General features: G+C 51.9%; 1 protein-coding gene across 2 annotated transcripts in view; it reads left to right on the forward strand.

The window, feature by feature from the left end:
* Sap30bp (SAP30 binding protein) overlaps positions 1 to 13,236 on the forward strand; it is a 35,790-nt gene extending 22,554 nt beyond the window's left edge. For both annotated transcript variants that reach the window (XM_021213223.2, XM_021213224.2), the window contains 7 exons: positions 2,979 to 3,067; positions 5,609 to 5,700; positions 6,350 to 6,410; positions 6,739 to 6,790; positions 7,727 to 7,785; positions 9,114 to 9,198; positions 9,444 to 13,236. In XM_021213223.2, coding sequence (XP_021068882.1) covers positions 2,979 to 3,067; positions 5,609 to 5,700; positions 6,350 to 6,410; positions 6,739 to 6,790; positions 7,727 to 7,785; positions 9,114 to 9,198; positions 9,444 to 9,625 — 620 coding nt within the window. In that variant the 3' untranslated portion in view covers positions 9,626 to 13,236. The remainder of the gene's footprint in view (positions 1 to 2,978; positions 3,068 to 5,608; positions 5,701 to 6,349; positions 6,411 to 6,738; positions 6,791 to 7,726; positions 7,786 to 9,113; positions 9,199 to 9,443) is intronic.
* The last annotated feature ends 1,154 nt before the right edge of the window (positions 13,237 to 14,390 follow it).

Below are 14,390 nucleotides of genomic sequence, written 5' to 3' on the forward strand. Positions count from 1 at the left end.
AAAAACAAAACAAAAAAGCTATCCTACAAGCATCCTCCCACTGGGCTTTCTGTCCCTGTTCCCCCTGCCATAGCCTGAGTCCCTGGAATGAGCTACTCTGCTCAGATTCCTACCTGGTGGCCATGGATACTGCAGATGTTTTCTGTCAGCGTCATTAGCAGGGTGTGACTCATGCTGACAACAGGCTTTGTGGATATTAAATGGATCTACCCCTAGCATGGCCGACCAGCAGCAACACTGTCGAAAGTGTCTGCGGGCACACTGCTGACACTTCCTGAGATGGTTAGGGGCTCTGGCTGCTCTGCAGGGCAGCTGTACTCTGTACTGGGCGCATTCTAGGACTCAGGGAAGAGTCACTCAAGTCTGTCCTCAAATCTCTGAAGTATACTTTTATTTTGTTGTCCAGAATATGTCACCTTCTTGTCACTTATTTCCCAGGAATACTCTTGTTTCTACCCCAACTTAGGAGGCTCCCTCCTCCCACCATACTCTCTACCACTTATGTCCCAGAGGGTGGGGGGTTGCTACAGTAACCGTGGCACGCCCTGTTTTTCTCAAAAGCTTTCCTGGCAAATGGCAAAGGGCACTCTTTGTCTGCGTCAGTGCACATACACCCTCTGTGGCCCAGCGCCTGCCAACCTTCTTGGTTTTGTTATGAATGTTCACAGAATGCCCCAGCCAGCTCTTTCCATCCACTGCCACTCTCAGCTGGCCTCTGCAGACCAAGCTCAGACCTAGACCAACTTCTTATCCCAGAGCTAGGAAAAAGGAAGAAACCAAGATTTGTCTTGACTACCTGCCAGAGCTGGGTAGTGCCCTTCCTGAGGGCCAGTTGGGAGGTGGCAGAAAGGCATGGCGCAGTGGCAAGTGTGTATCTCCTTGTAGAGACTGTTCTCAACTGCTGTTGCATCTCAGGCCCTCAGCACGACCTTTGATCCATCGTCCAGCCTGTGCTCAGGGTGTGTCTAGTTACAACCCACTGATGGCACTGAAGCCCAGTACTGTACTTGTGCTTTAAGACTGCCTCAGGCCTGGCCCCTGGCCTCAGTTGTTCATAGTGTGCACAGGCCCAATCCACAGTAACTGTCCTGGAAGTCATTAGAGTCTGCAGGGTCTTGAAGGCCTTGTCTTACCCAGCACATTGGTGGTAACTGTGCAGCGATCAAAGCATCTTCTCGGCTAAAAAGAGAAGAGTAACCCATCCTGGGTGCACAGTGCACACTTGCAGTCCCAGCCAATCAAAAGGCTGAAGCAGGAGAGTCCCTTCTGGGCCAGCCTGGGACCCTGAATGAGGGGTTTCCCCCTACACACACCTAGTTTTTCGGGGGGGAGGGGTTGTTGTTGTTGTTGTTGTTGTTTGTTTTGTTTTTCAGGGTTTTTTGTTTTGTTTTGTTTTTTTGGTTTTTCAGACAGGGTTTCTCTGTATAGCCTGGCTGTCCTGGAACTCACTCTGTAGACCAGGCTGGCCTCAAACTCAGAAATCCCCCTGCCTCTGCCTCCCAAGCGCTGGGATTAAAGGCGTGTGCCACCACGCCCGGCACACCTAGTTTTTCATTTTTGTTTTGTTTTAATCTCTTAAGACCTGGGATTATTTTATAATCATGACTGGAGGGGAGGCTCAGCAGTTAACCCATTCTGCTCATGGACAGACCCATGTCTGGGATTACAACCTCTAATAAATGTCACCTCCAAGGGATCTGATGCCTCTCTGGACTCTGAGGGTACCACACACAGACATGCCTGTAATTTTTAAAAAGTAAAATCTTAAAAAACAAAACAAAAACAAAAAGAAACAAAAAATCAGCCTTCGACTAGAGACCAGGAAGACCATGCCACTCTCCGCCTTCCCCCAGACCCCCGCCATGCCACCATGCACCCCCCCATACCCTCCACCATGTCACCCTGTGCCCCCCAGACCCCTTGCTATGCTACCCTGCGCCCCCTCAGACCCCCCACCATGCCACCCTGTGCCCCCAGACCCCCTCCATGCCACCCTGCGCACCCCCCAGACGCCCCACCATGTTACCCTGTGCCCCACAGACCCCCCACCATGCCACCCTATGCCTTCCCACAGACCCTCTTCAGCGCTCTAGAGCTGTTCCCAGGACAGGCTTAGAGAAGGGCCTGGCACATAGTAGGTCCCCCTGCAAGTTCTAGGCTAGATGCTATTGGTTGGCGGTAGCTTTTTGGTGCTTGCCTTCCTCCTGCCCCACCCTGTGCTGTCTGCCACTGTTTGCACATTGTATGGTTCTTTTCATGAGGAATGTTTCAAAGAGCATGACAGAATCTTACAACAATCAGCCCATTGTCTGTGTGCTCCAGAGCCGTCGCTGAGGTCCTGGGGTGGCCGGAGGCTGTCAGGGACAGGAATGAGGAGAGAGGAGGCGAGGCTTGGGTGGGCAGTGGTTCTCGGAGGGGATTGATTGCCCTCAGGAGTTGTGGTTCTTGTGTCAGAATCAGACCTTCTGTTCAGGTCTTTCTATGCACACTCTATCTGGGACCCAAAACCTTAACACAGTTTCTCATAGCCCTGGCAGGACAGACCCAGACCAACCGGAAAGATCAGTGCCAAGTATAAAACTGACACAGGTCTCATCCAGCTCTGGGTTCAGTGTCTTCCACATTGGCAACCTGAGATTGAGCTTAAGCAGGGCTGAATTTATATTGTAGAAATTGGCAAATACTTTGGATTGTGGCTCCTCCCCTTTCCCTCCCCCAGTGCTTCTCCAGACATGCTCCTTCCTTAAAAGTTAGTCTCTGGAGCCTGTTAGGATGTGTTATTTACATCTGTCCCCTCACCTGAGCTTCCCTTCTCCCAGGTTGACACAGAGCTGGCCATTGATCTCAGCTCAGGGCACACTCTCCAAGAAGCCCTTGGCCACCTCCCCTCTGCGTTCTGCGGGAATTGTTTAGTGCTTGTGCCTCTATAGCCCCTGGCCTTTCCTCGCAACCAAGGATCCCCTCTGTTTTCTCAACAGCCTCCTTTTCTGAAAGGGTCCGCAACATGTCACCCGATGAAATCAAGATCCCACCAGAGCCGCCTGGCAGATGTTCGAATCACCTACAAGTAAGCACAGGTCTGGCTGCAGAGGCCCATGTGGCTGAGATGGCCTGCGTTACTTTGTCTGCTTGTGCTGTGACCTTCAGAGGCCATGGCAGGGAAAGGGACCAAGTCACACTGCTGCTGGGTAGGCAGGAGCCTGCAGTCTCAGACACTTCCTGTAAGCCAGAACTCGGGAATTGACACCCATTGCCACACCTGCCATATGCTGTCCTCTTGTGTCTCTGGTCTGCCCTCTCTGAGCCAGGGCACTTCTCAGGGAAATTTGCCAAGAAACTGAGGATTCCTCAGGGTGGAAAAGCTGCAGGCGTGTACCGTGTAGCTTAGACGCAGTTTCCGCCCTTGTGTTCCTGATGCGGCAGCATCTGCCCTCAGACCTGACCTAAGGCCTTAAGTGTCTGAAGGACTGTGCTGTTCATCTGTGCAGTCGACCCATGGGACATAGCTCAGTACAACTGAGATTCCACCTGTGTGATGGCTTCTCCTTGTTCCTCTGTAAGTTCCCCTGGGAGTGGGATGTTTCAGTTAACAGCAGGGCAGATGCCCAAGGCTGCATGACTGTGGACCATTTCCACCTGCCCTGCCTTTGATCCCACAGCTTCTTCTGGGTGCCCCCAGCTATGTAACAAGCCCATGGCACCACCCAAACGGATGATGACTAATGGGTCCTAGGGCTAAGGAATGCAACAGTCCAGGAGAGGGCCAGAGTCAGGACTAGGGCACAGCACGGATTTTCTTCCTTTCCCAGAAGTCTCCTCCCTTGGCTAAGTTGTCTGCCTCCCTCCCCTTTACCCCCCCCCCAGGATGGCGTCACACTCCATGCCAGACAAGTTCAAGCCTGTGAGGACAGTTGCAGAGGCCCAGCAGAAGCAGCCAGCCACCCCAGCACAGCTTGTTTTGTTTTGTTTTGCTGGGATTTTGTTTTTTGAGACAGGGTTTCTCTGTGTAGTCCTGGCTGTTCTGGAACTCACTCTGTAGACCAGGCTGGCCTTGAACTCAGAGACCCACCTGCCTCTGTCTCCCGGGTGCTGGGATTAAATCGTGCACCACTGCTGCTGGCCTTCAGAGCTCTTAAATTCAAAATATTTCATCCTTTCTTTAATATTTATTTACTGATCCTGTTGGGAATAGTGGCTGTAAGGCAGGGCTCACCTCAAGCTGCTGAGCCTCCTGTGGACGGGCTCCCCACAGTGCCCCTGACGTAACACAAGGAAAGCAGCTCACACTGCCAGCTTCTCGCTCCCTGGTAACAAAGTGCTTTGCCAACCGCTCAGGCTTCAAGCCTATCTCAGCAGAAAGTTGGATTTGGCCTTCTGACAAGGGGAGTGGTCACCTCTTCTAAAAAGTGCCTGGGGCACTGTCCAGGACCTCTAGTCCTTCCCTGCTGTAGCAGGCAGTGTCCCTGCAGGGAAGCCACAGTTGGCCCTTGTATTGGACCACGAATCATGTTCTCGGCTCAGAGCGCTCTTCTCAGAGGAGGCTCTGCCCTGAGTGGAGTGTCTGGGGTGTCTTCACTGGTGGCAGCAGGAGATATTAATGCCGTCAGTTTTAAGAGTTCTGTTGCTGTGATTTAAAAAACTATAGCTAAACTGGGCAGTGGTGACACACGTCTTTAGTCCCAACACTTAGGAGGCAGAGGCAGGCAGATTTCTGAGTTTGAGGCAAGCCTGATCTGGTCTATAGAATGATTTCCAGGACAGCTTGGGGTCAGAAAACAAATAAATAAACAAACAAAAAACAAAAAGAACAGAGCGGCCTGTAGGCCAGTCTTATGAAGACCTTTTCTCAGTTAAGATTTCCTCTTCCCAGGTATGTCTAGGTTGGTGTCAAGTTGACAAAAACCAGCCAACACAGCATCTGTTAGAGGCTTTGTCTCTCTGCCCTGTATCACCAGCTTGGATGCTGGCAATGGGTTGGGTTGTTTGTTTGTTTGTTTGTTTGCTTTTCTAGGCTGGGGTCCATGGAGGGGTTTTGGTGAGCAATTAGATCCAGACCCTTGCTTGTGACCCTCAGTTTACTGACATGAGCCAGCTCTTTCCAGACACCTTACAGAAGACATTCAAAAGTGTGACTCAGCAGTAAAGCAGGCACCTGGCCTGCAGTGAGGCCCGAGTCCATCCCAAGCACCGGCAGTTTTTTTGTTTGTTCGTTTGTTTGTTTTAAAGCCTCTAAGAAATTTGAGACCAACTACAAGTCTCTCTCTCCCTCTGAGGTGATGACGCTTTCTCAGGTCTCCTGACCCTCAGATCCGATCATCACCTCTTAAGACGTTATGCTCCTCTTTGTGTCTGGGAGCTGATAACCAGTTGTGCATTTGTTGATTAGCTTCCGGTGGCTTCTGACTTGACCTTTCTCCCACTGTCCACACTGACCTCCAGACATACTCAGGAGAAATCAGCGATGCAAACTGACTGGCTTGGGCTTGCCTTGCCTGTGCCTAACTCGGGTCAAAGGCAGGGTGGAAGGTTAGACTGTGATTGGAGTCAGGTGTCAGCTGGATGGTGGGGGGCAGGCTTCTGTCAAGCTTACCCTCTGCCCCCTCCATAGGATAAGATCCAGAAGCTCTACGAGCGGAAGATAAAGGAGGGGATGGATATGAACTACATCATCCAGAGGAAGAAGGAGTTCCGGAACCCCAGGTGAGGTTTGCATGAGCCTGTAGGCAAGACAAGGACCAGGAAAACCTTGTGAAGGGGGCGAGGAGAGCCCAAAGTGGCTCCACCCAGACTTCCACTACACTGGATGCCTAGTAGACACACCAGAGATTTACTCATAAAATGCAGGTTCGAGTTGTGAACCAGTCCTCCGTGATGGTTAAGAGGCCTGGCTGGGTTCTGCTCCCCACCCTGATCCTAAAGGAGGACATTCAGCAAGATAATCACCAAAGGTTCTTCCAACCCAAAAAGCGTGGCTTTGCCTCTTGGTAAAGGGACAAGGTGTGTCTGGGGCTGTTATAACTAGAGTGCTGTAGTTAAAGGTGTGCATCACCATGCCTGGCTGTGTCCCGGGCTAGTGAAACACCCGGGAAGAACATGCCCTGTGTCAGCCATGCGCAGGCTACTCTAGACATAGCATTCAGATGCTATCCTCACCGCCTTGTCCTGGCCCCAGCTGTAGCCTCTCTGAGGAGGAGGCAGGCTTCCCATCTGGAGGCTGCGTTGGTAGAAGTGAGCTGGGTTTAGAGGCTTCATCTCTTCGTCATTGTTCACAGAGCCAGTGGTTCTAGTCCCATCAGGAATATGGGACCAGTACCGAGCCTGCTCATGGATTCATCTGTTCCCTTTTCAGCATCTACGAGAAACTGATCCAGTTCTGTGCCATTGATGAGCTGGGCACCAACTACCCAAAGGTGTGTCCTATACACAGGGGCTGGAGAGTGGTGGGGCTCGCTGTAGTGAGTGTGACTGAACACCACAGACGTCCATGGAGCCTCACTGCTGGAAGTCTCTGGTCCCAACCAGTTAGAAGCCAGGAGTGGGCCCGCTGCCACTGCCGCCAGCTGAGCAAATGCTCATTCTCTGCTCTTAGAAGCTTCCTGGTTCCGGGACTGGTGGTCAGGGAGCCAGCTGAAGCCCTGTGCCTTCAAAAGGGCTGGGGCCCTGCCCTAGGGAGCTCCGTGTCTGGGCTCCGTGCACGGTGCTGGTCACTCTGGCTGCAACTTAACCTTCCCTTTCCAGGATATGTTCGATCCCCACGGCTGGTCTGAAGACTCCTACTATGAGGCCTTAGGTAACATACTAGCTTTCTGTTTATCTACTCATCCACACAGCCATCCATCTGTCCGTCCAGTCAGTGACTTAGGTGACCCACATCTTAGGGTCTCTATGCCAGGCAGTGTCCACAGGGCTGAATTAATGTGAACAGAGTTGTGGTACAGCTGGAAACCTTTGGCAAGCAGGGTGCCTGACCTGGCCAAAGGACTGGGGAGGCCCTGTTAAGGAGACTGTTAGAGCTAAGGTTTGGAGAGGTGCGGGGGCTGGGTTGCTCGAGGCAAAGGAGGTATGTGTTCTAAGGCCAGTGACCACAGCTCAAAGAGCTGGGAGGAATTTCAGAGCCTGAGCCTGTATGTCCCCGTCCCAAGCCAGAAGCTTGTGAACCAGGCCCTGGCTCATTAGTGCATGAATGTGTGGCCCTTACAAGCTTTGCCTTATTTTGAATTAGTTACCAATATTTTTATTTACAATAAGTCTGCATCTGAGTTTCTTTTTTTCTTTCTTTCTTTTTTTTTTTTTTAAGATTTATTGATTATATGTAAGTACACTGTAGCTGTCTTCAGACACTCCAGAAGAGGGCGTCAGATCTTGTTACAGATGGTTGTGAGCCACCATGTGGTTGCTGGGATTTGAACTCAGGACCTTCGGGAGAGCAGTCGGGTGCTCTTACCCACTGAGCCATCTCACCAGCCCTGCATCTGAGTTTCTTAGTAGGACGGTAGTTCCCACTGTGAAGCTTGGGAGCAGCCTACCCTTCCCTAGGATTGCAGCCCCTGTGACAGAGCCTTGGTCCAGGCCCATGGTCCATGCTGACCAGGGCCTAGCACCTGACCCTGCTAAGTGCAGAAGGCTGCTGAGCCTGTGCACACCTCTAGGCCAGGGTAAGGAGTGGCAGGTCAGGGCAGTGACCTCCCCAGTCACACGCCTGTCTCAGAGCAGCCTGTCTCCACAGCCAAGGCCCAGAAGATTGAAATGGACAAATTAGAAAAGGCCAAAAAGGAGCGAACCAAAGTAAGTGACAACCCTGGGGTGGACATGGACTGGGGGGGCTGCTGTGGGGTGGTCTGCGGGAGGACTGTGTGGGGGTAGAGTGGACTGCTGTGGGGTGGACTGTGTGTAACGTGGACTGCTGTGGGGTGCATAGGTCCTGCTGGCAGGGTGGAAGAATCAGGCTTCCCAGGCTCCCTTCGCCCTGCTCTTCATTGTCCAGTGAGGCTTTGAGCAGCCTTGGCCACGGCCTCTGTGATCATCAGACGGCTGTGCCCAGCCCCTGACTCAGCTGTAGAAATCTCCGCTGCTCAGTTGTAGAAGACTCTGCATTCCCTGCATTCTGCCCTCCCTTATCCCCCACTGCAGAGCCCTGGTGGCTTTGACTCTCGCAGTTCTTTGATGCCTCCCCAGCCTGGTCAGAGTTTGGTATTCCTTCTGAGAGTCCCCTTGAATCTCATGTCTGAGAGCCACATAAGCCGCCATGTTGGACACCAAGTGCCACTTATGTAGCAGTGTCATCAGAGGGGGTCTTTCAGGAGCTTCAGATCCCCAGACCGTTAGCTGGACATCAGGACACCTCCTCTTACTGTGTTTAGGGCTGAATTCCTCACAGCAGCTGTGACCCACAAGATACTCCCGCTCCTCCAGGCTGAGGGCTGCAAGGCCCGGGTGTGCTGCTGGCCCTCCCTGAGGGCTTTGTAGCCAAGACTGTGGGAGGGGTGGGAAGGAAGAAACTAGGTTTCTTGTCCTTTTTAAAAATATACGTTATGTATTTTATGTATATGAGTACTCTATTTGCATGTATGCCTGTGTGACAAAAGAGGGCGTCAGATCTCATAGATGGTTGTGAGCCACATGTGGGTGCTGGGACTAAACTCTGGAAAAGAACCCGTGTTCTTAACCACTGAGCCATCTATCTCTCCAGCCCCAAGTTTCCTATTCTTAACCATTGAGTGAATCTTCTCCCTTCTTTCTCTTTCCTCCTCCCTCCAAACCCCAGGCTTATTGAAGATCTGGAGACCACACCTGCCCTTCTCCTGTGTACCACTTCCTCCGGGTGTGAGGAGGAGAGGCCTGGGACCTGGATTAGGGGGACAGTGGGCAGGGGTGCCCGGCATTGTAGTAACTTGTGATGCTGCGAGGGATCCCACATCTGTTGGGAAAAAGCTCTTGGAAGAGTGATGAAAGCCCCTTCAGGCATCTCCCCCTCTCTCGGGTACCCCCAGCCAAGATGGGTTTCAGGGCCTCTTGTGTAATGCCAAACTCCTGTGCCCTGGGAGCAGACGGACAGACGACACAGGAAATGGACAGGGCTCTGCAGTGGTCTCATTGTCCTCTCTCCCCTCCAGATTGAGTTTGTAACGGGCACCAAGAAAGGCACCACAACCAATACCACGGCCACTACCACCAGCACCGCCAGCACCGCTGTCGCAGGTACAGCTGCTCCTCCCGTCCCTGTACTGCCGTGGGCCTCCAGATAGAGCAGGAGGTTCCTGGGTTTGTCTGGAGAGAGTCTGTGCCAGGCTCTCCGCCTTGCTGTGCTCTGCTGAGTGTGAGCATAGCAGACTCCCTGACCACCTGCTCCCCTCTGGGGTCCTGGACCTAAACCTGCCTCTGGCCTGCCTCTGGGGTCCTGTTGGTTGGTGCTGATCTTGACCCATCTCTTGTATCGCCTCTAGATGCCCAGAAGAGGAAGAGCAAGTGGGACTCTGCCATCCCCGTGACGACAATAGCGCAGCCCACCATCCTCACCACCACAGCCACCCTGCCAGCGGTGGTCACTGTCACCACCAGTGCCAGTGGCTCCAAGACCACCGTCATCTCTGCTGTGGGCACCATCGTGAAGAAGGCCAAGCAGTGACCAGAGGACGCCCCAGGACTGTGCAGCCCAGTAGCTTCCACCCACTGGGAGGTGTCACTCTGTGTTTAGGACTGAGATGCACTCTCCACGTGCCTTCCAAGAGGAGCCTCTGTGACATTCCAGCCAGAAGGACATTACAGCAGAGGCAATGGTGTGCACTGGACAGGGTTTGTCCATACACCTCTTGGGTTTCACCCAATTAAAAGTACTGCTTCTTGGATCCTGGCATGTCAGGTGGACTGGCCTCTCCCATGCTGTGTTCAGGCAAACCTGAAGCTCAGGTGCCTCTCCTGACATTCAAGATGTTTCTCAGGATGAACAGTGCTTGACAGGCCGTGGGAGTGCTCAGAGGGGCAGACCAGGGAGCAACCGTGCTCATTCCCAGTGTATGCCCAGGGCGTGGGCAGGTGGGAGCTCAAGGAGGGGCCAGACACATATCCTTTCCTGTTGTCTGTTTTCTATTTCCCTGATCCTGAACAATTCTCAACAATTCTCAGGCAATAGCAGAGGCCGCTGCTCTCTTGGGTGCAGTTAAACACTCCCCACAGTGTTTCTGATACACACCCAGGCTGTTGTAATCAGGCCAGATAACAGAGGGCTGGGATGTGATTCCCAACCTGCCTAGGGCAGGAGCAAAGTGTGGGCACCTGGCCAAGGCTGCCCCAGCCCCTCAGTGCCCAGTGAGTGTGGCCAGCAGGATCCACGCAGTGGGGGAGATGAATCACCTCCTGCTCTGGCCAGGGCAGCAGCTCATTGTTTATGTAAAGGTTGTGCTCTTGGGAAGGTCTCTGCCACCCCACCCTTCCTATGTCGTTATCTCTGCCCAGCAGCAGCCCCTGGGTAGCACCAGTGGCCACTCTTAGGGCCCAGATTCACCAGCCCAGCGCCGGATGGAGGAAGGCCTGTCTTTTGTGCCCCCTGGCAGCTCTCCTTCCCATTCAGCGGAAGGACTGAATGTCAAAAGAGGAAGCGGGGCTGTGAAGGGTCCCCATGCTTCCGTGGGACCAACCGAGACAACCTCTGAGGTTGTGTTTGGTAATTGTGTGATCTGGGGATTGACACGCTACCCATGAGATCTCTAAAATGAAAACCCAGTCACTGTTGTCCCTTTCTGTCCTTGAGTGCACTCTGTCCTGAGCATCTCTGGAAAGGTCTACCGTGCAGAGGGCTCAGGACACCCAGGTCTGAGTGGGCAGCTCAGGAGATAGTGAGGGGACCAGCACCTTGGCTCTGGAGTCCAGTCTGTAGCAGCCCCGAACCAGGCCTGAGGAGCCTCAGTAACAGTTCCTACCGGCGTTGGGAGGGGCCTAAGATGGTGAAGCAGGAGCTTTACAAATCTGATGTGAGATCAGCCACATCCCCACCAAGAATTAATTAGATAGGGTCTCATGTAGCCGAGGCTTTGAACATCTGATCCTCCTGCCCCTTCTTCCCAAGGGCTGGGATTATGGACATGAATCATCACACTTTGTATGGTGTGAGGGATTGAATCCAGGACTTCCTGCATGCTAGGCAAATGCCAAGTGAGCTACATTCCCCACTTCTGTCAGGGACCTGTGGGGATGGGATGCTGAGGACCTGGCTGTTCACTGGGCATCTCCAGACTGTCCCTGCTGCCTGTTCACCGTCTCCTTTTCTGTAGCTCAGGATCCAAGCTGAGGGATTGCAGCAGCCCACATTTACTGTGTGTCTTCCAGTTAGCCTATCAGCAGAGTCCTTCATGGCCATGCTCTGGAGCTGGGTCTGTCTGGAGGCTTGTCTGCGAAGAGTGAGCGCCAACCATCCCAGAGTGGTGGGTCACCTGACTCAGTTCGATACCCCTTGCCTGAGTATTCCTGAGCCTTGCTTGAGTAAGGCCTCCCACTGTTGCCAGTGCTCCTGTGCTGTGCGCCAAGAGATAGGCAGGCCACTGCTATTTTGTGCTTTGCACTTTTATATGTTAGGGTGCTTGGGATCAAACCCGGGCTTCCTGTTCTACCGCTGAGCCAATCCCAGGTTCCAGGCCCTTCTGAAGAGGAGAGGTGTTGCCCAGACTAGCCTCAAATTAGTCTCCTGCCCCTGCCTACCAAGGGCTTGAATTATAGGTGTAACTCTATACATGGCTTGGTTTTGTTTGGTTTGAGTCGGGGTGGTAAGGAGTCAAGATCCAAGAACATACAAACTAAGAGCCAGGTATAAATACCAGCAGAATTTCTCTATGTAAAGGCCCTGGCTGTCCTGGAACTCACTGTGTAGACCAGGCTGGCCTTGAACTAGCAGGAGTTCCTCCTGAGTCTGCCTCCCAAGTGCTGGGATTAAAGCTGTGCACTACCACGCCTGCCTTTGGTTTTGTGGGGTTGTTTTGTTTTGAGTTGGAGTTTGGGACCATGAGGTGGCCTTGTGAATAAAGCACTTACTGCACATGCGCAGTGATCCCAGCACCCACAGGTGCTGGGCTAGATGTGTGCTGGGTAGAAAGCCCCTGCTGGAAGAATTAAGATTGGAAGCAATGAAAGAAGACATCCCAGCATCAAGTTCCGCACGTGTGCGCGCTCGCGCACACAAACACACACACAAAATGGATGGCATGTGTGCCTGCCCACAGAGAATCGGCTGGGACTTGCAGGGGTGTGCTGGTATTTATACCTGGCTCTTAGTTTGTACGTTGTAGATGGATTTGGAGTGATCTTCAGGAGAAAATGGAAAAGCCAGGTGCAGAACAGTGAAGACTCTGCTTCACTGTGTGAAAGGAAGGGAGAAAATTCACGACAGTGACGCAGTAGAGAGCACGCGCTGCTCTTGAGGACCCTGGATTGGTTCTCAGCACCTATGTCCAGTGTGTCACTGTGACTCCAGTTCCAGCTGGAGCCCATGATACAACTTGGGGAGCCTGCATTCACATGCACGTGTGCACACAGAGACACAAGTAATTTAGAATAAAATCCTTGGAAGAAAAGAAAGTTATACAAGACTGGGGGGTGGCAACTCTGTTAGAGCATGCAACTCAGCAAGCAGGAGACCCTGGTGTCAATTCCCAGAGGAAATTAAAAGGAATAAAAGCTAGCTCCCTGGTGCTAATTAGAAGGTTGAATTTTTGTGATATTTAAGACCATCATACTCCAGTAGCAATGCACCCAACCCAGATCTTGAGTCCACACCACAAACAACAGGCTCCGTGGAGAAAGGCTGATTTCAGAATCCAAGTGGGACCAGAGAAGCTTGTTCCAGAAACCAGAAGACTCCTGAGCCTAGGAGCCATCTTGATTGGTTTTGTTGTTGATTGCTTGGATTTTCGAGCAGAGTCTTGCTGTGTAGCTAAGGCTGGCAGAGAACTCATCCAATCCAGCTCCAGCCTGCAGCCGTTCTCATCTCAGCTTCCGAAGCCAAGGATACAGGCATGTGAGACCCACCGTGCTGGACTCAAAGTTATTGGAATGGGATGGAGGTGGGGGAGGTTGAGACAGGGTCAAAGAGCTGTTTGGAAGAGATTTCTCTACTTGCCTCATTTCATTAGATGTAACAGTGGGCTGGGTAGGATAGTGCAGCCCTTTGATTCCAGTACTCGAGACAAAAAAAAAGCAGGGGCGGGCAGTGGTGGCGCACGCCTTGAATCCCAGCACTCGGGAGGCAGAGACAGGCGGATTTCTGAGTTCGAGGCCAGCCTGGTCTACAGAGTGAGTTCCAGGACAGCCAGGGCTACACAGAGAAACCCTGACTCGAAAAAAAACGAAATAGAAAAGAGAGAGAAAAACTGCAATGAATTGTAAACTGTATGTATGTATTCAAAAACATAAAATCTATTCTCATTGTGTTTATTGTAAAGGTGTTTTGCCTTCATATGCACCTCTGCACCATGAGGACACATGATCTCCATGGAGGCCAAAGAGTGCTTCAGTTCCTGTGGAACTGGAGTTCCAGGTGATTGAGAGCCTGCGCATAGGTGCTGAGAATTGAGCCCTAGTTCTCATCAAGAGCTGCCAGAGCCCTCTTAACCCGTGAGCCATATTCCCAGCCCCAGAGTGATATTTTCAAAAAGAAAAGTATGAGCCAGGCAGTAGTGGATCGCGTCTGTAATCCCAGCACTCGGGAGGCAAAGGCTGAGGCAGTGGGAGCTCTGTAAGTTCAAGGCCAGCCTGGTCTACAGAGTGAGCTCCAGGACAGCCAGGGTTACACAGAGAAAGAAACCCTGTCTTGAAAAATAAAAATGAAAAAAAAAGAAGAAGAAGAAGAAGAGGAGAAGCATGTATTTGTCACCACTAAAATTGCAAAATATCAAATCCTAATCCTGAAGTTGATAATTAAAAGAAAAGTGATAGTTTGGCTGATAACCGTCCTTCCCACCAACCCTGATGGACTGAGTTCAATCTCCAGGATCCCGCATGGTGGAAGGAGAGCGTTCACTCATGAAGTCCTAAAGCACTAATCCCTACACGTAAAGAAACCATTGCAATCAGTCCAGAAAGCTGGGGCCCTGCAGAGGAACAGACACCGGTTTTTTAGAGGGCAGTTGGGGGGGAGGGGCGGCTGGAAGGGGAACTGGCTTCTTAGAAAACGGAAGGTGGAAGCTGGTGTGCTTCTCAGACGAAAAAGCATTGGAGTTGGTCCCCATGGTGATTATCTTTGATAACATTTCCTCTGAGGAATAGTAGAATCTGTGGTTTTGCTTTTCAAAACTTGGCTCCAGTTTTGTTTTGGTTTTGGGTTCTTTTGTTTTTTTTGTTGGTTTTTTTTTTTTTTTTTTTTTTAGGCTTCTTTTTTGGTTTAAGATGCAAAGAAAGAAAGAGGC

Source organism: Mus pahari, chromosome 14, assembly GCF_900095145.1.
Source record: "Mus pahari chromosome 14, PAHARI_EIJ_v1.1, whole genome shotgun sequence".
Lineage (NCBI taxonomy): Eukaryota > Metazoa > Chordata > Mammalia > Rodentia > Muridae > Mus > Mus pahari.